The sequence below is a fragment of the Amphiprion ocellaris genome, chromosome 6 (assembly GCF_022539595.1).
Source record: "Amphiprion ocellaris isolate individual 3 ecotype Okinawa chromosome 6, ASM2253959v1, whole genome shotgun sequence".
Lineage (NCBI taxonomy): Eukaryota > Metazoa > Chordata > Actinopteri > Pomacentridae > Amphiprion > Amphiprion ocellaris.
The window spans coordinates 19063747-19086697 of record NC_072771.1 but is presented as its reverse complement, the minus strand read 5'-3'; the positions used below and the strand labels follow the sequence as shown (position 1 = coordinate 19086697).

Here is a 22951-nt window from a genome sequence, read left to right as displayed (position 1 = left end):
TCTGCAAAACTGACCTGGAACACCACTAAGATGCAGCGGATGATGCAGGTATCTCCATTGACCATGGCCTTTTCCATAATGTCACAGATGCTGCTGAAGTGACGGGCCTCAATGGGATGTTGTTTACCCAGTAGGGCTCCCAGGGGCAGGCTGTTGCTGCTGGCTGCCAGCAGGTTGAGCTGGTGGATACACATAGCACCTACGTGATGAAGTAGCTGGTTGATCACCTCGCCAGTGGCCACAGTTTCCTCTGTGAACGGAGAAGATTTGCAGATGACCAAATTCCTGACTTAACTAAATAGAAAGAGCAACTTGTGGTTTCAGGGTAGTTTGTGTCTACCTTTGGGTTCTTTGATGACATGGCTGACACCGAGCCTATGGCACACATGATGAAAGGCTTGGTTCCCAGGATTGCACCACTGATCTATGTAATCACTGGAGCAGGTCCAGATCAAGTTGTTGAGTGCATCATAACATGCCCCTTTGAAATCAAAGATTACAGAAACAAATGTCAATTACATAACCTGTTCAAAATATACCAGTAAAGTGTGACAACTGCTGAACTCACCTAGCCCTGCCACCTGGGCTCCTCTGCCTAGAGAACTGCCAGGAGCATCAATGAGGTCTGCACGGCTGCTGAACTGACCGTCAGCCAGGTTAAAAACCAGGCTGGAGGCTAAAACTGAACAAAAATGAACAGTCATGTTTAGTAAGCAAACTCAGAACTGGCACTACAATGCAAAGGGGGCTCTTCCACAATTTACCAAAATTTAATTGACTTTCAAATCACAAAAAGCTTGATACAATTTTCAAATGTTATGCATATGTAAATATGACGTAATATAGTTGTAAATATAATTAATTCTTACTTATGGCATCAAGTTTTAGTCACACTGACACAGAACGTGTTTAATCACCTACTAAACATGACGTAGAGTGCCTGGTTTCATTTTTCCAAATACAGGTCACGGCATAACTGTCAAAGGTTATGACAAATGCTCAGCACATCAAGGATTTATCTGTCTCTGTGTGTGCTCTTACTTTTGAGTGACGACAGGCTGCTGGTACCTCCAAATAGGGAGCGTGTGGCAGAACTCCCAGATACACCAGGGGGTGAGACCAGCATCACTAGATAGGTTCCACACACATACATTGGGGTCTTTCTGAGAGTCTTCAGAGGGAGTCCACAGCTAGTGTTGACAGCTATGAAAATAATCAAAGTGTCACCAGAAAGTATTTTAATACTGATATCATCAAAATGAATTGCACATTAAAGCATGTATCATTTTTGGACAATTTAAAGATTTTCTACCATTACCAGACTGTTCCTCTTTGACAGTGTTGGTGATTGCAGAGCCTGTGAGAGCAGCCAATGTGGCAGAATGGGAGGCCCGGAAGCGTGACATTCGACTCAAGAGAAGTTCATTCAAGCACTTGGAAGACTCGCCTTCTTTGCGAGTAAGAATAACCCTCTCCTGCAAGATATCTGCAACACACAATCCTGTCTGTGTCTGCAGACAAAGGAGAGAAAGCATCAAAGAATAAACAGAAACGCAGACTTACCACCAACTGTTAATACTACAATGCAGGCCTACTGTACAGTACTCACAGACAGGTAAAAGACATCCATGAAGACAGAATGGCCTTTCTGTGTTTTCTCATTGAGACTGGCTGGGGACCAGACCCAGTACAGGTAGGTTCCATCTGAGCAGAGGTGCAGCGTGGTCATGCTGCTGCCCACAGGGAAGTGATGGGCTGGCATGGGCACAATCTGGCACACCTAAACGTTGCACAGAGAAAATTAGCCTTGGCTGTGTCTAGACATTTTTTGTCATTTTTCATTGAATTTTAAAAGCTTGTTGGATTAGAAGAGACCACACTGGAACCATACATTATACATTGCCTCCGTCTCTGTAGCAATCCATGCACACAGCACATGTTTACTACTTTACTCTTAATCTTTTGGATTTGCATTTTGGTTTTGTTACACCCTGAGCCGAGATAAATTCTGTCCCATTAAGAACCTCGTGATTTGTTTGTGTGATAAACTCACTTTTTTTGCATTACAACACTGCATTAAAATGACAATTAAGCATTTACCTTGTAGAAAATGAAGTGTTTCAAGATTTAATACAAATTTTAAAAAGATATAAAATTTCCAGAATGATTCAACATCAAATTCAAGACAGCGGAATAAAAGTATACAATACCTGGAGGGTGAAGGGGTCAATGACCTGGCACAGCTGATGAGGCTTGGCATCAAAGGAGGAGGGGCGGTGAAGGAGACGACCGCTGCTAAATACCACCCAGCCGGACTCCAACTCTTCATTTCGACAGTACACAAAACCCCTACGCAAACACAGAGAATTTATTTTACTGGTCTGTTATTTGGATTGGTATCATTTCATCTAGTTGAGACATTTGGATGTGGTAGCACAGTTAATATTATTTCGCCAAACACAGACACATAATAACTTAGAAGCAACAAAGCATCACATGGCAATAGCCAATGAACTGTAAAAATTGAAAATCTAATTTCATTAATCAATTTTAAGCAGACCTGACTTAGCTTGCCTATTTTAAACACCATCAAATAAAGTTCCCAAGCCTTAGTATTCATGTTGTTTGTATTGTGACATAACCATATAAACATGAAGGGGTTCGCTGTTTCAGAAACTTGACAAGTTTTGCAACTGGAAAATTGAAATTATACAACTTGCTGTCAATCTCAGAAATAGAGTATATAAAAAGTTTTCTAAGAAAAGTGTTGACAGGCTACTTGTCACAACTAGTAATGCTGTGAATAGCCGCAAAGAAAAGAAAAGAGGCTGGTATGGGAGTGGTGGCACAGAACAACTAAGAATATTCACTCAAGTACAATTTTGATTCTGCTTTGTCCTTCTACTCTACTGAATTTCTGAGGGAAATATTGTACTTTCTACTTAACTACATTTATGTGACAGTTCTGGTTACTTTTAAGATGAAGAATTTGCACAATAAATAGAATAATCTAACAATTTTTATAAACCAACCAACCTTTTAGGGATCTGATATGTTCCAAAAACTGTTGTGTAACTGAGGTCACATTATAGATATGTTGTTTACAGCTCCACTAAATAGGTGTTTTTCGCCCTCAACTTCTCAAATAGTGTTTCGTTTTAATAAATGTGTAAATGATCTAATAATGTCACCAAAATCAGAGATTAGAGAACACTGTTTTCTTCTCTTCTCATATTAATTGTCTAATGAGCCCCAGTGTTAATATGTTGTTGCTGTATATAAAACTGTATTTAAAGTAGCTTGAACTAGCACTACCTGCAACAACTACAACAGGAACATGCTGTTGACACACTGGACTGATGATACACTATTAACACTCTTATGAGGTTATCTATAATATTATTTACTCAGAGGGATCAAACTGGTATCATTACTTTAACTACATTTTGCTGTTAACACTTATGTACATATGCTTAAGTAGATTTAGTATTTAGACTTAGTTGGGGTTTTTTTTGTTTGTTTTTTTTTTTTATTACTGCTGTAAAGGTTTTGAATACTTTTTCCACCACTGTGGCATGGATTGGTTATGGTCAGCCCTGCAATCTCACAGGACCATATCTCCAACTTTGAGGTTACAGTGGAAATGTGTGGCTTCTACTCTGAATCTGAATTTTAATTCTCCACAGAAATGTTTGTTTCTAAGTTAGAATTTCTCAGGTGGAATCAACTAAACAAAAGCACTTCTCAGGTACAATCAGTACACTCACTGGTCAAAATCGGACTTGAGTATCTTTTCAGAAAGCTGTTTTGCAAGTAAAGCTTTGTTTTTGAAAAAGTGAACTTTAGACCCTTTGCGTTCTAAAGATACTTTGTGGGAGGAAGTTGCTCTCTGCTTGCAAACCAAGTAATTTGCTACCAAAGCCTGGAATTAAGGTGCAGAGCACACATTGCCCTTTTGTCTCTTTTAAAATCAAGCGAGTCAATCAAAGACAATTAAGAGGATGTGACTGTGTACTGCAGATATTGCTTTAAAAATGTCCAGGAGATAATGTGGCCCCACTGCTGCCTTTGGATGGATAAGTGACAAGAGATATTTTTAGTGTTTGATCGCTCCTTCTGTCTTTCTCTCTTGCTATTCTCTGAATGCTGCAGATAAAGAAACGCAGGCTGGATGAAGTGTCACATTACCTCAGTGTCCCATGTAAACCAGAGCCCAGCTTGCTGAGTCCTCTCCCAGAGGAGTTAGTGGTATATAGATATAGCCCATCTGTGGCTAGACAGCGCCCTAGGTCAGTGTCTGCAAGACATAAGACACAAAAAGAATTCAGGAGGAGGTAAATGACGAACATATCAAAGAAAACTGAATGAAAAATAGGGGAAGGAATCAACAGATGAGTTGAGAAAACAAGGCAAGACTCTTAGGACACTAAATAAGGTGGACCCTCTCTGTTTTGTGTACTTTTCATTGTTGATTATTGACGTTAGAGATCTGATAAAAAATGACTCCGAACAAATTCAATGTTAGGTCAGCTTAAAATGTAAATCTAAAACTTGCTTTATGGCTGATCATAAATGGATACATGCCCTGATCAGCATCCGTCACTCTACAAGGTCAGCTGATCGATTGCTGGAAAGTGACACATCACTCTGTCCTCCTCTGCATTGTTTTACCCTCTGAAACTCGCAGGCGCAACTCCTCGGTTTAGTTTCATCTGAAGTCAAAATGTCTTCACAATATGTGTGGCTATATAGAAAAATGAGGCCAAATGAGACTTACATGGACAATGCACTTGCCATCCTTTATTCTAGCTGGGATTTCAGTTGCATTTCAAACAAAGGAGATTATAACAATGAATAAAACAGGCTTGATGGCATTATGATGGCAAGTACGATAAGCACAGTCCTTCCCACAACCTGCAAATTAGAAAATTAGAAACTTGCATCTACTGCAACCATTGTTTATGTATAGATTTGTTGTTTAGAGCATCACATAAATGTGTTCTTGAATGTCTTTTACCTTTACTCTCTGCTCCTCCAGCAGAATTATCAGGTGTGGGTAGCATGTCCTCAAAACCCCAGGACACACTGTGTTTTCCTCCCAAGAGGCAGGATGGAGAGCCTGGGCCTCCCTCCAGGAGCAAAAGTCTTAAAAAAGGAGAGACACTGCTTGTTTACATGGTGGGAAAATCCTTCATATCTGTATTTCAGTAAAACCAAAGTATTGCTCTCACCTGTACAGGACATCCGACACAGGGAGCTGGCCCAGATCGGTCTGCTTCTGCAGCAGGTGAACTGTGTGGATGAAGGTCTTCAGAGATCCCCTGGAAAATAGTTTGGCAGATTAGTCCAAGGGGCCTCAGTGTGAAACACAAGTGAAAGCTCATTGCTAAGCATTTCTGGAACTGTAAGAGTAATAATAACTTGGATTGAATTATGGAATAGATCTGATGTAATGCGCTGGGAATTAAACTGCAATGTTTTCAACTCAGAATAAAAGAATCTTTTCCATTAGAATGCAACACTGAGATAATTTTACACCATGAGTGTCTACAGGGGGTAATGAGCAACCTACTTCAGTCTGTGCAATGTTCATTTACGGATTTGCCTCATCCAAGACTGAACTAACTTAGCTGAACACATTCAAGTAATTCTGTATTCAGTGAGAATATTTTAGTAAAGAGGCAACAACTGAAGTACTACTCTGGCATTCACTGAAGCCAAGCAGCTAAGCAGCTGATCTTGATCAATAACAGCATGATAATATTATTTGCAATGCTTCTGCTGATGACACATTTTGTGGTCAATCATATCAGGTGCATGGGTCTGGCAGCTAGGGGTAAAGACTACAGGATTTTGACTTGTTTTACAGAGCTTCAAGGAGACTAGTGCAATCCAAGGACATTCTGGTACATACTGTATTGGAATGTATGTTTGATTCAGTGTTTACATGTTCCACAGGCGACAGACAACATACTTCATCAGCTTCACGTAAGCAAGACTCTATACAGATTGTCAACATCTTATCAAAAGCTGATATTAAAGCACATAGCTGTGAAGACCATTTGCTTACTTAACCCTTTGATGTAAGCCTCTTTCAAACATGCACTTTTTTTCAGTAATCTGATGGCGTTTGAATGTGTTGGCTTCATGTTGGAATGAGCACCCTGGCCACTTTTCGGTAAAAGTTGCAATGACAATTTTACTTCATCAGACCTAGTAACCATCACCGCATGGGAATGTCTGAAATTAAAGCCCTGGGGAACATTAACAGAAATATGACCTATGTCTGAATGACAGATTGTTGTCACGTTAACCAAGAGACGGGACCAGTAATGTTACAGATCCTATGTCTGAAAAGGCCTATAGTGAATTTACTAAGCGACAACATCAGAGGTGAGGGGGAGTATAGCTGATAGCCCTTTAATTAGCTCCCACTGTTGGTGAAAAGGCAGCAGGGCTGGATGGTTCCCCACAACAAAGAGCTCTCAGCCTCAAAAGAGACTGAACAAAGAGTGGAGAGTTCTGGTTTTGACAAGTCAAGATCAGTTGTCACTAACAGAAGCTACAGTTTGGACACAAATGCAAAAATATCAAGAATGTTCTGCTTTTCTGTGGGCTATGTGGGAAAACACAAAAAAATAGCCTGATTTACTGGATTAACCTCTTGTCTCATTGTTGCTTTTTTTTTTGCATGGCCCTACAAATACTGGTTATAACAGGAATGAGTGTCACCACTTCCAATATGTCACCCCTTCATCTATCTCACCCAGAGGCCCTCTTTTGCTGGCCTGCGGATTTCACAAACTGTAGAATAATGAAGCTATAGCCAAAGGTAAAACAAAACATTCTGTACAAGCATCACTTCTAAACAGCACTAACAGCTCATGCTAACAGAGCATAGCTCAGACCACAGGAAACTCTGCTTGCGAGGCCAGAATATCATAGAACTGCCCTGGCATTGCACCGACAGAGACCAGAAAAGTTGGTTTACGCTCATGAGTTTCAGGGTAAAAATATCAATCACCAACTGTTCAGTTAGTCCTTTATCTCACAATACAAACACTGAACTGAGACTGCAACAGTGTGTGTTGGATAGTTTTAAACATGGTCAGCATGGTCATTCATGGAACATGTACACTGGAAAGACTGGAAAGAGAAACTGATCAGATGGTCAGTTATGTGTTTATTTTTAGGTGCCGCATGCCAAAAATACCTGACTTGCTTGTGAGTAGAGTTTCTGATAAAGTAACCCAGTAGTGTTTTCACCTAGATACTTCTTTCATTGTGTTATTATCACTGCTTTTACATTTCATTGAGTTCTTGTTGGTAGCAATAAGTGTTCTGTGAAGTGCCAATCTAATAACCCTTCAGTGAATATTGCCAGCTGAATACATTGTCTTCAAGAGCCAGAAGCACCCTAAGACTTCTGAAGGTAGGGCAGCAAAGAGACAGCGTATGGCCTCACCTGGCACAGGCAAGTGCGACGAGTGCAGCAGCAGCGTTTTCCCTTTGTCTGTGAGTGTGGAGGATCTGTGTGTGAGCCTGCCCCTGTGCTTGGCCTGCTTCCTGGGCACCATCTTCCAGCCAGGAGCACAGCAGTCCCTCCAGGCCATTGAGGCAGTCAGCGGGCTCTTTGCTGAGGCTGAGCGGCTGGCAGTCCCGGAGGCAGGCTAGCAGTACCTCTGCTGTGACACCGCAGAGCGCCGGGTCACTACGAGTTTGAGACTGCAAAAGGGGGAAGACCAGCAGCAGACCGACACGGGAGGTGAAGGGCGCCTGCTCGGGTTGTTGGAGCAGACCTTGTCTTTTTAGCAAGGCCAAGGTCTCCTCATCAGCCCCTCCAGTCCCCTCTCGCTCCTGCTGCTCCTCCAGGGCCAGCTGCCGTTGTGCCCCCCATAGGCCACGCAGAGCATTGAGACGGTACTCCAGCAGACGTGCATATGCATTGCTTTGGTTCCCACAGACAGCACGCAGACGCTCTGCAAGCTCTACCGGATTCTTCGTCTCAAATGTTAGAATCTAGAAAAAAAGGTAAGAAAGAGAAGAGAGAAAAAACAGCTTATGTTAACAGCAGTTTAAATAGAGATAATTTTGTCTGCAGCTTTAAGAAAAGGAAAAAAACTCTATATTAGCTGTAGCAGACGGAAGACACCCGTTATTTCCTGGCATGGTCTGGCTACATACTAATTAAATTTTCCTTGTCAGAGGGCCTATTTAATCAGAAAGTATGACGTCAAATACAGAGGAAGAGTATAACAGTGGAGAAGTTATATTTTACAGACATGGATTTGTGTGGTAAAACACATCCTTGCGTTCTGCTGTGACAGAATACAAAGTTTATCTGAATATAATTTCACAGAACATTTGGCTAAGACAACAAGATGATCACAATATTTTTTGACCTAGCATCTTTGAAGAAAACAACAGGGGAATGAATGGTGTGTCAAACAGCACAGCCTATTTTCAAGGTGTATTACATTGTAGGCTCATCTGCAGCCAACATTTTAGCGTAAATCTAAGACAGTTATTTCTAATATGCCTAAGGTTTGTCAATAAATTTCCATCATAAAACCATGAATCACTTCCATAGAATAATCTCTTGCCTCTACAGTTCTTTGGACTATGGAATAATGGTCAGAGATTGCTAAGCGCATTTGGTATATAGCCTATCACAAGTGAAACAATGTGCCTCATATGCACTTAGGCAGCATTTCAGATATTGATTACACTCTGTGGCCCAGGAATCATGAACCAGAAAAAAAATCCATTATACCATTTAGAAGGCACAATTTGTATTGATTCAATTTCAGAAATGCTACTTATGTTACAGTAACACTCCTTAACTGGATACTGGGCCTTCTCCACCCTGCTCTGCAAAACGCTACTGCAAATGGATAAAAATAGTCAGCATCGCAACACCTACGAGAAACAGCACCGAATGACCCAGTCAGTCTTAAAGACGGACACGGACACCATTGATGTAGAGACTCAGAATATAGCCTTGAACAGGAAGACAAACAGAGGCCTACCGAGCAAATGATGCAAGGATGATTTTTTTTGGGATGAGGTAGAAGTGCTGTCTACTGTGTTTTGGTAGGAGCTGCTACTTATAAAACAAAGGACCTTCACACCACTGAAAATGGGTACTTTATTTTAGTTTGTCTTATAAATATGAAAATGGTCACATTTTCCAGCATAGCAATAAATGTTATCTTATTTTGTATGAGATTTGCTGTAACTGGACATTTTTCCAAAAAGCTCCAATTAATATGTCATACGTATCATGCTCAGGTTAAAGTATCATATCTCTGTTGTAAACAAATTTTGTAACCCAATTTCATTGTATATGTAGAAGTTGATGCATTTAATACTTTAAAATGTCCATATGTCCAACACTATAACAAATGTGCACTGTGTTGTTGGCTAATGTGATTTTCCCTACATACAGTACCTGCAAAGGAATATTAGCAATATTGCATGCAAAGATTAGACTAATGTAAAAGCACAAAATCATCCCTCAGCTCATGTGTGCTTCTAAACTAAACAGTGTAACAATTAGTAACATCTTGTGCACTTTCCCACTTGAAAAGCTGATGGCTGAGCAGCAAAGAAGAACTCTGCAGGTGTTATGTTTCTCACACTAGAATGAGTAGTAGTGCTAAGAACATGATGTGTGGAACTGCGCAAACAAGCCACTTCTCCCTTTATACAGTTACACACTTTGCAGCTCTTACACAGCTATTATAACAGTAGTCAAGCTCACTTGACTGCTGTTGAAGCGTCCCCTAAAATAAACGCTTTTCTGAGATATTAGCATATCAATAGGAGTTAGATATATGTTTACCAAAACATTTTCCAAATACATCTGTAAATCTTAGCCTTCTATTAAAATTCAGTGGATGCAAAACACTGGACTTATTGTTGGGGTTTTTGTTCATAAGGTGCTACTAAGTGAACATCCTGAAATCTAAATTGTTGATTGAAGTGGTACACTTGTAAAGGTAAAGTTATAGATATGAGACTAAATTCACATTGTGCTGGATGAAATTTATTTATTGTACATATTCAGAAAATCTGATTAACCATTACTACCAATCACCATCTGAAATCCATCAATACCCAGACATTAGACACCAGCATATGAACATGTGATATGAGTACTGTCCCCTACAGACTGATGGATGCTGCCAGCTGTAGCTTTATGACAAAGCAGGTAATCGAAATGTCGACGATGTAAATGTACAATGTTAGCTCGAAGTTTCTATCGGCATCATTGTAAAGTACTGCAGTCTGACAACGTAGACACGTCCCGTTTCGGGAATATTGCCTTCAAAATAAAAGCATATTTGTAAGCGAAACCAGACGTGTCATGAAGACCAAGATTAAAAGAACTTCTTCCAGGTAAACAGCTAATATTGGGTTTACTAGGTTTTAGGCTAGGGGCTACCTAAGAAAAAAATATGGGAAAAAAATTGCAGGTCATACAGTTATTTTAAGTAACACAAAAATCCATACTATGAAACATAGAACATCATTCATAAATTAGCTTACAGAGAAGAAACACAGGTCATGAGCAATGACACCTATTTTTATGATCACTGTATACTGTAGTTGACAATGATCATAAAACACTTACGCTATCTACAAGTTATGAGAAATCTGCTATTACAAGCTAACAACATAAGCCACCATACTGTGTAAGAAAATAAAGGTCTCCATACTGATATTTGTACACTTAAAAAAATGCTTACTGTGGAATTCTGAGGAACTGCCTGAACTAATATTTAAGTCAACATAACTTTAGACCGACGATAACTACATGAATTTAAAGATTATAGGCAACCTTATACATTAACATGTTTGTGGTTAAATAAAAGCATACTTGGAAGACAAATCAATTACTGAATACTTATAAACACAAAAATTAGAATAATTTTTACCATGAAAATAACTGGTACTAGGTTTAACAGATAGGAGATAGGGTTTACCTGATAGTTTAGCTTATATTGAAGGAAAACAAAAACACGTGCTATTCACAGAACTATGTAATATCCAGAATTATACATAAAATCACATGAAATGACATTCATCACATGTTTTCGTGATCACTGTATACTACAGTTGACAATGATCAATCAACACTTGTGTAATCTAAAGTTATCAATCTGTTACTATATGTCAACTCCATAAGTCAACATGTTGTTACAGAAAACAATGGACTACATACTGCTTTTAGTAAAACTAAAGACATGTTTACTGTGGAATTTGAGAAACTGCCTGTACTACTGCTTAAATTGATGCTGTACAATTTTATATTAACTTACTTGACTACAATAATATTTGGTAAATTGAGTGTAATTACTAGAATGTTCCAAAGGAAACACTGTTCGGTCATATAGATTTTCACCATCATACAGCTTTGGAAATAATGGTTAGACCACTGTGGCCACCGTTTTCTGCCTCGCTCTTTGTGGCTTTTGTTTGAGCCACAAAGCCGTGTTTTCTTCTGAAGGTTAAAATGGACAGTTGTTTTGCTGATTCCACCTTGGTTAGAAATGGCTTTCTAGCTGTATCTCTCTTTGTTAAGCACCAAGATGGCTGTCTTATCATCATCTCGCAGTTCTCTTACTTTAGGATTGTTGAGTGATAATTTAATTTTGTTTGTTGACTTTGTTTATACAGCTTATGCAGAAAATAATGGTGATGCAAAAATGTTTTTTGGCCATCTCGTTTGAATTATGAAATGTTTAGTTTCACTACATTGTATTTTAAACATACTTCATTGCTTATATTGGACTATTAGAAGACGTTTTTCAAGTATTTTAGAAGATGCTGTATTTAGTTAACCATTATGAAAAAAATACAACAAAATTACCAATGTTGAAGGCCTGTTATGTAGATTTTTCTATTCATTCATTCCACTACTATTTAAACTTAGGAGTACATTATGGGTCATAGGCCTCATTTACAATGTAGCTGAGTAAGAAACTGCAGGTAAACAAATCAGAAACTGAATAGCGGTATCAATATTAACATTAAAACTAGTAATATAATATGAAACATGAAGTGTTTACTTAATCAAATAAAGAAAGAACAGATGGAAATGAAATTAGATTAAATTAAAAAACTACCTTCAAGGAAAATAAGTCAGGCTTTATAGATTGTTCTGCAGGTTATTCCAGGTTACAGGTGCGCAGTGACTAAAATCGGATTTTCCAAGCTCAGTAAAAACAGCCGGTACCTTCAGCATAATCCAATCATTCGAGCATGTTTGCTAAGGACTCACATTAAAAGACAGCAATGAAATCATTTAAGGGGGAAAAAACAGTAAGGGCCTTATAAATTAATAAAATCCAACGTCAATCAAGCCTTACAGAGACAGAAGGACACCCAACCTTAAGACACTGCTCACAATGATGAGTATAATAACTATCACTGTGAATACTTCTAAATGCAGAATGATAAACAGCGACCAAGAGCTTAAGAGTCGCCGTTGATGCATGCATGTGTAAAATGTCACCACAATCCAAGACTCACGGACAAGTTGCCTTATAGAGTGTTTTTTCTACATTGCAGTGGGAGATATTGATTTATTCCTGTAAAAGAAACCTGAGTGGACACATGACTTTTAAAAGACAGCTTCTCATCTGCCCAAATTGCCAGATATTTGTCCTCTGTGACTCATTCAATATTATGACCAGACTGTTGTAAACAATGGCTTTGGCGAACATTATGTATTTGGTTTTTAGAACAATTTTATGCTTATCGACTGCAACTTCTGACTGTGGGGAAAATAAAAACAGGTGGTCTAGTTATGATTTCCAAAGCTGTATATTAGCACGTCTTTCGATCCGGGCGCTTCGATGAGCATGACTTTTACTTTGAAGGCAGAGACAGAAGGTGAAATGGCAACAGCTGCCAGCTTGTCAGTGAATCAATAACAAGCAGGGCTGGAAACTTGCAAACGCTGCCGTTGTCACTGAGGATGTGTTGCAGTTGACAGTGAAAACATATCCCCCACATTAAAATAAACAAAAAGACAACTCTGTCACTGCAGTGAACACGTGTTTTTATGCACAGCTCTTTGTATGGTTGCGTGTGAGAGACGGCTTTCACCCACCTCTTGCTCGGTGTCCCCCTGCTCCGATACTCCTATTTCACTGGGCAGTTCGGCCAGATCTGTGACCCGAATGAGTCCGTCGTGGAGAAAAATGGTCTCCTCCTTCACCGAAAGCCACTGGGACGAATCCACAGCCCCGGAGCCCATCGCTCTCTCCCCCGACTGCGATGCCAAAGGGGTCGAACATTAAAAATTCAGTGGCAGAATGACAGAAACGCCCTAGCTAGCCTGCTAGCGAGCTACAATAACATAACCGCCGTTACTGTCGCGGTCTTATCTGACGACGGTGTTTGTCAGGGCGGACTGCGGGGCTAGGGAGCAAGCTAACAGACGGCAGCCAGGCAGCGAACAAGCCGTAGTCCTCTTCACATTACACGGGGGCTCCTGTCATGCTAGCAGCGGCTGCTAGCTGTCTGGCTCGGTTAGCTGGAGCGGAGCTAACTTACCGTACGCTGTCGTTATAACGTTACCGAGCAGAGTGGGCGTGACACCCGTACTAAATCCGTTATTGCGTCGCACCGTTGAAGCGACAGTCTTTTCAGGACGAAATGTGCATCTGTTGTAATCTCATTTCACGGCTCAAACGTGAAAGCAGACCGCTCCCGCTAACGGCCCAGCCGCTGTGTCAGTGCCTGGAGAAGATAATGAGAGTCACCAAGCTGTCAGTGCGACGCCATGTTTCCAAGGCCAACTAGCTGCTCCCAGCATGCACCGCGGGCCAGAATAAAAGCTGTCAAAAATTCATGAGTTGGTTTTGGTGTGGAAGACCACAAGTTAATGTTATAATGATAACACAATGGAACACTTACAGTATAATTGGGAGAATATAGTGTATTTATTTCTAGGAATAGATGAAAGTTGAAATTCTGTATCATTTACATCTGGACTGACTTTACTGCATATAACACCACAATGGAATTCCATTTTGTTCTTCACAGTCATCCTTAGGCATTTGTCATGCCTTATATAATTCATTTGAAGAGTTCTTATAACATTAAATTAAATAATTGCTTAACAGCTCACTTATACCCAAGTCATGTTCTTTATTTTACTTTGTTAACGTACCAATATAAGTGAAAAAAGCATGATACAAACACCAATTCAGACAGACAGGGTTTCATATGCAACAAACCCAAGGAACCAATTCTGTCTAGCGTTTTTTCATATTGTTACAAAGCGAATTTAGTACACATCAGTCAGGCATAACATTACGATCACCTGCCTAATATTGTGTTGGTCACCCTTTTGCTGCCAAAACAGCCCTGACCCGTGAAGGGATGGACTCCACTAGAGCCCTGAAGGTGTGCTGTGATATCTGACACCAAGATGTTAGCAGCAGATCCTTTAAGTCATGTAATTTACAAAAATCCAATTTCTTTTTACTACAGCTCTAGCTCTGATTGTCTAAAACAGAGGAAAAAGACAGACGAAGAAGAGAAAAATTACATGTACTTAAAAAATAAAAGATTAATTTAATTCAGTGGGGAAAGCAGAAGTGTCATCTTCTTAATTTTTAAATAGTTGCTGCAGTTGAGGCAAATCTAATTTCCAGGGGGAGTTTGTTCCAGCAGCGTCATCATGACTAAACACCACCTGACCTCCTCTAATCTGGGCTCCACTAACTGACCAGTCCCTGTAGATCTAAGAGACTTGCCAGGCTTTAACAAACATGGCTCTGATATATTTTGGGTTCAGACCATTCACATACTTGTAGATAATAAGTAGGGCCTCAGTTCTATATTTAACTGGAAGCTAGTGAAGGGAAGAATTAGTGTAATGTGTTCTCTTTTCTTGATGTTTGTCAGTGTTCTTGCAAAATGAGTTGCAAATGTCTACTGGTCTCATTAGAGGGGCCAGTGAGGAGTGCATTACAGTTGTCTATTCTACAGATAATAAAAGCATAAATGAGGGTTTCAAATATGTATTTCTTAAACACTATGTGCACATAAGATTGTTTTACAAGTTTTACAATGTTTGAGTCATTAGCGGGCTGGTGTGCTGGAGCTGGAGTGACAGAGGTGCGGGTAAAGAACACTGCAGAGTTACACCAAAGTCATTTTATGGCATGAAAGGAATAATTTGATGTAAAAGAAAATCTAAATTTCCTATCTTTGATACAAAGAGATTCATTTTTTGGAGATAAGTAAAGGCCTTTTTTACATTTTGCTAGTAAGGGGGATGGCATCCCCTCTTGGCCCCTCCCCCCTCATATCATTTACTTACTCTGATTATTATAAAAGCAAAACAAACGAAAAAGTAAGAATATAATGCAACTCGTCAGACTGAAAACTGACCCTGTTGGTGTTTTTTTGTCTATTGAAATAACTACTGTTGTCTAGCTGAACAGAGATTGAGCTAAAAATTGTTTTAAACATCTGATTTAGCCAATTTCCATTTCTGAGATCTTTCAAATAACAATAAATATTCTACAAACATAGATGCTGCAACACACCGTAAGAATGTGAACTTTATAACAATAAATGGGCAGATGGGATGCACACTGAATCCGCTGAAGTACTCAGAAAAGGCCTATTTGGATCAGGGTTGTTTATAAGATTTACTTTTTGAAATCAAAAAACGAGAGGCAGGATTAGATCGTGCTTCATTTAGGTGTGACAAGCTAATATGTGTTTTAAAAAATGGATAATTACTCCTGCATTTGTGAGTAAAAAAAAACAAGAATTTGTTGCTGAACTGTTTTCATGTGAGATTATGATAAATGGCAGGTTGTGAGTTGTTTGGGAAGCATGGTGCAGCAGCTCTGGTTATTTTTCATCACTGAATCAACATGCAGTGCAGATAATAGTTGCTGCCCTGTGATCATTTCTGAAAAATGCCTGACACAATTTTAAATCAGTTTCTAAATTCAAACAGAAAGAAACAAAACAAAAACAAAATAAATGACTTTATTACACTTTAAATGAACAGTCTGGAGGCTTGTAGCTTTGTATTGCAATTCTTTATAACCTATATTTATGATTCATATAGGGGCATACTTACAAATGCATTACACTATTCAAGGGTTTCAGTCCACAAACTACCATTTTACAACATCAGAGAGAAACAGAAAAAGCTGCATGAAATGCAAAGCTTATACAATTCATTGTTGCTGCACATAGCAGCTTAGTCTACAATCATCTGAGCTGTGCCATAATATCAGCTCGCCTTTCTAGCCTCAGGCATCGCTTATAAAGGCGTACAGGAATCCCTCTTTTTCTGCCATAGCCTGAAATTCTCACCCCGGCAGTGTCTTTTTCCTCCATCTTCTTAAGTGCTTGATGTAGGTCAGAGGCTTTAGTGAAGCCTCTTGAGCAGCTAGAAAAGAGACATAAAAATACAAGTAAGAGAAGTCAACCTAATAATCTGTTACACAGGCAAACTGAGGTAACGCATTAGACAAGGGACTGGCACTGCTGCAACCAAAAACTGTCAGAGATTAACACGAATAAGCATGTCAGAGCTTTAAACCTTTTTTTACGGTGGCACTTTTTCTCCTTTGGCAGCGTAAAGCACTGCTGAGAGACGAAATCCGCCAGGAGAGAGAGGAGAACACTGGGCTGCTCGAGGCCTTCAATCTGAAGAGCCAAACTGTAAAATTGACAAACACACACACGCACGCACACACACACACACGCACACACACACACACACACACACACACACACACACACACACACACACACACAAAAAGAGTTAATTCCTGTATGTGAGGTTACAACTTCACATGCAGGAATAGAGTCAGACATGAGGAAAGGAAACTCCTAGAGCTGAAACAAGATAATGTGATTTACACTGTATCTATCTGTGTGTGACCAGAGAGAGACAGACAAAGAAAGTGAAAGCTGCCTGTGGGGGGAGGCCTTTCTCTTTGTTTAAACACACTGTAAATAGGAGTGACGAATAATAGTCCAACCATACAGTGCTGTAGGCTCAGTGCGAGTGTTACATAGAGTGATGGGAGGCACACTCCGTAGTCGAATGTAAACATCACTAAAATTAAACCCAGCCTGTGACTGTAACATCAGTGAAGTATTTCACCGAGTCAAATTGCATAGCATGCCTTTCCAAGCAAGATATTTTGACATGTTACAGCAGGAAAAGCACAGTTAATACCAGTGTGGAGAGAGTATCCAGACTTTTTTTTTTACTTATGTAAAATAATGTAAGTAGAATCAGAATTAAAACTAACAGTCCTACATTCCAAATTTCACTTTGTGATGTATGTTAATATTATCAGCAAAATGTTAAAACATTCATTACACACTGAAATTTGCTCTGTCAATGTTCTAATTTACTGGATCATTATTAATGATGCATTAACATGCAAACACTATTTAAACATTGTCGCTGACTGAGGTATAGCTAATTTTACTCATTTCATACACTGTCAAGTGACTTAATTCACTGTATAACGAGTCATTGTATCATTCCTGATATTGTAATAGGTTTTAAAGTCCTAATCTGCTGCAAACTAACTAATAAGTGCAGCTGTCAGATAAATGAAGTGAGGTAAAAAGTACAACATTTCTCTGAAAAAAGCTGGCTACCCCAGTACCCCCTTAAATCTTGAAAATGGGCCACGGAAAAGGATATTTTCCCGGCTTTTCTCAGTGCAGTTATCCAGCTATGACCTCCATCAGGCTCATTTGATATATTTGAATGACTTTAAAGTCAGGATTTTTTTCTTGCATATGTGGATATACAACATGAGAAAAAAAATGTCATAAATGAAAACACTCTGTCATGTTACCGGCTGGTGCAGTCACAGTGGTAGGCCATCTTTGACTCGAGGTTCTGCAGATCATATTTGTTCTCCAAAGGAGGGATTTTGAATTTACACTCGTCCAAATATTTGAGGCTTCCACATAGGAGCTGATTACCTGGAGAAGCAAAAATAAACACAGGTAATTTCAGAAACCCCTCAGTGCATTCACATTTCTTTAAATAACACCAATTAGTTTCTCACTGATGCTGTTACATTCCACAAAATCTCAACACTTCGTTGCATTTTATCATCAGCTGTGAAGAGCATTATCCTGTCCCACCTGTAGGAGGCACAGCTAACCCATCACCGACTCCATGAAGGTATAATGCCCTGGGCCACCTTTTTCAATGCAATAATATCCCTGGAATTTGTGTGGGCTCTTTAAAGCTGCTGCCAAGCTTCCTGCTTTCCATAGTGGAAAGTATCTATTTGTAGTATAATGAATAGTTTCATCAGTACTTTTTTTTTTTTTTTTACTACTGCTGTAGTTTAGCTTAAAATTTGCTTGCTCACATACGACAACACAACATGAACATAAAAACAGTTCATTTATAAAATGTTTCACATTTATCGACAATAACAAAACTCATTCACACATCATTTTGATGAATTGACACATTATTGGCTCAATATTTTAGCAGCCAGGGTGATAGGTGACTTACTGATTCTACTAGCCCTGAGTGCTAATTGAGTGTGTATTTTGGTAAATTATACTAAAAAGTAAATCATCACTGGTATTATCATAATTACTCTCTGTTGTGAGGAAAGGCCTTGTATGCTTCAAAAAGCTGCAGAAGAAGGGACAAGGTCAGCAGCTGCATGAACTCACCTGTCATGTTATGCAATGCATTTTTCTGATTTTTCTTTTTTAGGATTCTTTCTGTAGGGGTTCTTTGGGCTACGGCACTAACCACAGGCTCCTGGATTGTATTATTCTGTAGCACAGAGGAGTCCACCTGCTTTTGTGGCTTGCCATCTTTATGAAAAGAAGCTATTGTCTTTAGTTCTGTGGTGATGGGTGTTGTAAATCTAGCTGCATTCCTCAGAGTTACCACAGTGTCCAGTTTGGGTGCTTCTCTTGTCTTTTTGGACGTCTCAAGTGTCATGAGTTTGAACGGCAATCCATTCGTAGATGAGTTTGTCGGGGCAACAGTTGTCAGGTGAGGTGCTGTTGCTTGTTTCAGACAATTTTTACAACGTGGCTGAAAAGAGTCACCCCTCACAGGCATCCCAGATTCACAACAGTGGCTTCGCTTTGGAGCCTTGTCATGACTTCTGGTGGTTTTGGTCACTGCTGCGATACCTCCTGTTGGCCTTCGTGTTAAAGGTGGGGTACATGATGGTGTTGTAGATTTTGTGGTCACCTGTGGTAGAACGTAATCTAATAGATCCTTCTTGATGCTCTTCTTTTTTCCAGCTCGTTTCCTAACTGACAAAGTCCCACTTGATGGAGTCGTGGTGTTTGCCCCTGAAAGTTGGGGCACTTGGGAGGGAGCTACGCCATAGAGTTTCCGGTGCCGTTTGCATCCTCTCCCCTTTGCCCTTTTGCGGTGGAAAGTGTCTCCTCTGGGTGGCTCTCTGAAGCCACATCTCTGTTCAGCTTTGGATGACTTGCTGCGAGGGGTAATCATGGGGCTCTCGGTCGATTGTTGCTCCTCGATACTTGTTAACTTGTTGCTGTCAGTGTCCACAGATTTGTTTGTAACATCAGAGGTGTTGTAGGAAAGAGGGTTTTGGAAGATTGCATACGGAGCCACTTTGGCTGCTTTGCACCTGTAGAGATGAGTAAACGTGCATGTTAAACCAAGAAGTAAGAGAAGCATTTGCAGCTCATTTAAACATTTGTTTGATTAATAGGAGGTACACTTTGTTATGCTATTTGGGATATAATCAAGCAGTGATTCCTATTTTACATGGAGGATAATGACAGTAACACAGCTAAACCAAGAATCACTTTCTTACACTGATTTTAAATTATAGTTATTATAATACAGTTTCTCAGTATAATACTATTATTGCTAAACATGGTTAACTACTAATCATCTCTTGTTTGTTAAACCGCTTGTTAGTACCTACATGGATAAAGTTGTGGTCTATGAGTGGAGGTATGGGCCTCCTGGTTTTGTGAGGTTTGGCGGAGTGTCAGGCATGTTAATACAAGCTACAGAAGTACATCTGCTACCACTGGCTTCCACTGTAACTACACCTGCATTTTCTATTGACAAAAATAGCGAGTTTTATGTGCAACAATATGCAGTCAAAACTTCAGGCGACAGTGTCAGTGTCTCTTACATTCCCCACCAGTACATCTCAGTGCAGCGCTTCTGCTGTTTGAGCTCGAAGCAGGGAACCCGGAGGATGTTGAAGAAGCTGTAGCCTACCATGTTAGAAATGCTGTCATTCACGCTCATAAGGCACTGTCGAAACCTGGAAAGACGGAGAAGAAGAAGCCAAGGCCAAGAAACGGTCCAGTCAGTAAACACATCACAGATGGCGGCTAAATATCCTTGAATGCTGCCTCATTTTGTCTGCAACTTCTGGTTTATCGCCGTGGGTAACATTTGTGCCGGGAGGTGAATTAAAATGTGTGCCAGTATGTGTTCCTTGTGGTTGAGTTCAAGGGAATACATATTGCACCTGCCAGCACAAGATGTGAAGTGAGACTGAAACAAACGTCTCTATGGATTTAAATAATAAATTGTGTTGGCGGAATGGAATGCCGAACAAACATAGAAACAGCAAGCAACTCGTTCAATCTTGACAACAAAAGTTTATCCAAAGGACAGACTGCAGTGATGTATTTACTACTCTTGGATCAACAGCAATATGAAATGGCCCCAGGTTCCACTAAAATCAGTTCACAATTATTGGCACAGGGACAAAATGACACAATACTGGCATTCCAGAGAGGAGTTTTAGAAGTAAAAGAAGATATAAACACTTATAAAATTCAACCTTCAAGCAAGACTTGACTGTCAGAGTCAGCCAGAGCAGTATGAGGAGAGGTCAGGGGGAGAATAGCAATAGTTTCCCTGGAGGCAGTGAATACTTGGAATCCTGGCTCAGTATTAGATGCCTGGAAGGTTAATTCTGAGGCTCACCTTTGGTCACACTCGCAGTGTGAGACGGTATACAAGTTAGGGTTGAAGACTCCATAATTCACTGTGAAAGCTGGGATGATATGCAGGCAGTGGTCGTGCTCACGGCAGCATCTATCTGCGCTCTCAAACATCCCTGTGCGCAAGAACAAATTTACATTTAATCACATATCAAAGGGAGTTTTATATGGAAGCAAGTTTTCTTCAAGCACAGATCACTTACCTGATTTGAACTGAAAAAGCTGCTGACTTCAAAGGCAGTTATGAGAAGTCAAACATTTATGGATTGTAAAACCAAGATCTTAAATCTTTTTGAAGTGACTGCCATATGAAAATGTCAAGGGGATTGTCTAGTTCAATTTCTTTGGATGGATGTTAAATTTCAGTCTCATTTCTATTGAATTTTGTGCAAAAACAACAGCTACACCTAAATAAACTAATGTACCAAAAATGTCAATTTTAAATCAGTGTTGATTTTCCTTAGATGCTGTAGCAGGCAGACAACTAAATTGCCAACAAGACATGATGTAAGATTAACTCAGTTAATTTTAATTTAAGTTTGGGTTGTTTTGACTCTTGTCTCTTTGCTTTTATCTCTCACTCAAAATGTCTGCGCAAACGGATCCCTGTTTGAGGTGTTTTGTCTAAGAAAGGGCCAGAATATTTTATCTATTACGCTTCAATGTCAAGGTTGCTGTCTGGTTTATATGCAACAAATGCACTTCAGTAGCAAATGAGTGCTGCTGCATGGAGAGGTGATGGCTATTGTAGTGAAAAAATGTTGAAAAGGGCCCCTAACATCTCCTCAGATCTTCATTTTATATTCTTTCAGAGGACCTGCTGCGGGCTACACAAACCTTATGGAAATTACACTTGATCATTGATGTTCTTATATTCCCCAAACAGACAAAACCAGGGTTAAAAATCACACAAATTATTAAAATCACAATTCAGCGTCCTCACCTAATTGCTCGTATTCGCCTGCTCTGCTTCCACTGCCGCACCACAACGTGCCTGGCAGTATCCATGCGCGTTTCCTCCGAGTTTTCCTCTCAGTCCCATCGCTTCTCGTGCGCTTGGTAAACTTTTGCGCACCGGAGGAGACGAACGCACAGGGAGCATCCGGCGCAAACAACACACTCACATTAAACCTCTGGATGATTTCTTCACTCCTGCTGCCGCTTCTGTCACAAAGAGACCGATACTTCTCAATAACGAGTGGATTAGAGTTCACTTCGCATGTCACAAGTCGCATGTCTTCGGACCACAGGCTCAGGTACAAGGAGCGCACACCAGCTGCGTCTTCGCGCAGAAACGTGACGCGCGTTTGTCCGTCGGCAACACTCGCTGAGACACAGGAGGGTCCTGGACCGGTCACATTTTGTGCCTTTGATAAAACTAGCGATGACAAGATGACAGCAACCTGCAGCAAACATCTGCTTTTCATCTCAGTGTGCGGATGTGTGATCAGTCCTGTTGGAGACCAGCGGTCGAGTCACCTTAATGTCTGAATGAGCCAATTCTACCACATTAGTTGTGATATAGGAGCTGTTCTCTCTGGGGGAGGCATACATGTTGTTCAGGGAATCGGCTGGAGTTGAAAAGATCTTCTTATTGGTCTGCTGATGAGACGAAATTTGACACTCTGGTTGGAGCATATGTGTTCAGAGTGGCGCGTTTTACTCAAGTGAAATAAATCTCCCTCCACATCTGCAGACCTCTCCAAACATGCGCCCAAAAGAGTGGCAAAAGAAAATGTATATGCAAAATTCGACTACTGGGAATGTCTGGCATTAAAACATACGTAGACTGCAGTGGCTCTTTTTTTTTTTTTTTTTAAAGATGTTACTTAAGTGAGTAGAAGATAAGATATCCAAGCACTCACGAGTTTGCACTCTATAGACTGTAATTAATTACTATAAAATACAGCCAAACTTTTTCAAATATATGATGAAAAATGGATCATAT

The 22951-nt window shown here is 40.0% G+C and overlaps 2 protein-coding genes across 5 annotated transcripts in view; both read right to left on the bottom strand.

The window, feature by feature from the left end:
* Positions 1-13812, bottom strand: part of LOC111580364 (probable E3 ubiquitin-protein ligase HECTD4) — a 40940-nt gene extending 27128 nt beyond the window's left edge. For 2 of the 4 annotated variants that reach the window (XM_055011376.1, XM_055011378.1), the window contains exons 1-12: positions 13121-13812; positions 7466-8019; positions 5232-5321; positions 5018-5145; positions 4189-4297; positions 2211-2349; positions 1610-1780; positions 1313-1511; positions 1042-1203; positions 569-682; positions 341-481; positions 15-250 (exon numbers count right to left, since the gene is read on the bottom strand). In XM_055011376.1, the coding sequence (XP_054867351.1) occupies positions 15-250; positions 341-481; positions 569-682; positions 1042-1203; positions 1313-1511; positions 1610-1780; positions 2211-2349; positions 4189-4297; positions 5018-5145; positions 5232-5321; positions 7466-8019; positions 13121-13267 (2190 nt within the window). In that variant the 5' untranslated portion in view covers positions 13268-13812. The remainder of the gene's footprint in view (positions 1-14; positions 251-340; positions 482-568; positions 683-1041; positions 1204-1312; positions 1512-1609; positions 1781-2210; positions 2350-4188; positions 4298-5017; positions 5146-5231; positions 5322-7465; positions 8020-13120) is intronic. The other 2 variants (XM_055011377.1, XM_055011379.1) reach the window with 1 other exon arrangement.
* Positions 13813-16010: 2198 nt separating this feature from the next.
* LOC111580366 (group 3 secretory phospholipase A2-like) lies at positions 16011-22548 on the bottom strand. The gene is made up of 7 exons (XM_023288087.3): positions 21947-22548; positions 20987-21119; positions 20178-20312; positions 18715-19658; positions 17871-18000; positions 16589-16708; positions 16011-16435 (listed from the first exon to the last, which is right to left on the bottom strand). Exons 1-7 carry the CDS (start codon positions 22428-22430, stop codon positions 16255-16257), a joined length of 2127 nt encoding a protein of 708 aa, XP_023143855.2. The 5' UTR covers positions 22431-22548; the 3' UTR covers positions 16011-16254.
* Between the last annotated feature and the right edge of the window lie 403 nt (positions 22549-22951).

Excerpts from the sequence above, each read along its gene's own strand:
- LOC111580366 (XM_023288087.3), bottom strand. The coding sequence starts at position 22,430 with ATGAAAAGCAGATGTTTGCTGCAGGTTGCTGTCATCTTGTCATCGCTA. Across the intron at positions 21,120-21,946 it reads AGGCGAATACGAGCAATTAG|GGATGTTTGAGAGCGCAGAT; the intron begins GTGAGGACGCTG and ends TCTTGCGCACAG. Across the intron at positions 20,313-20,986 it reads CACTGCGAGTGTGACCAAAG|GTTTCGACAGTGCCTTATGA; the intron begins GTGAGCCTCAGA and ends CCGTCTTTCCAG.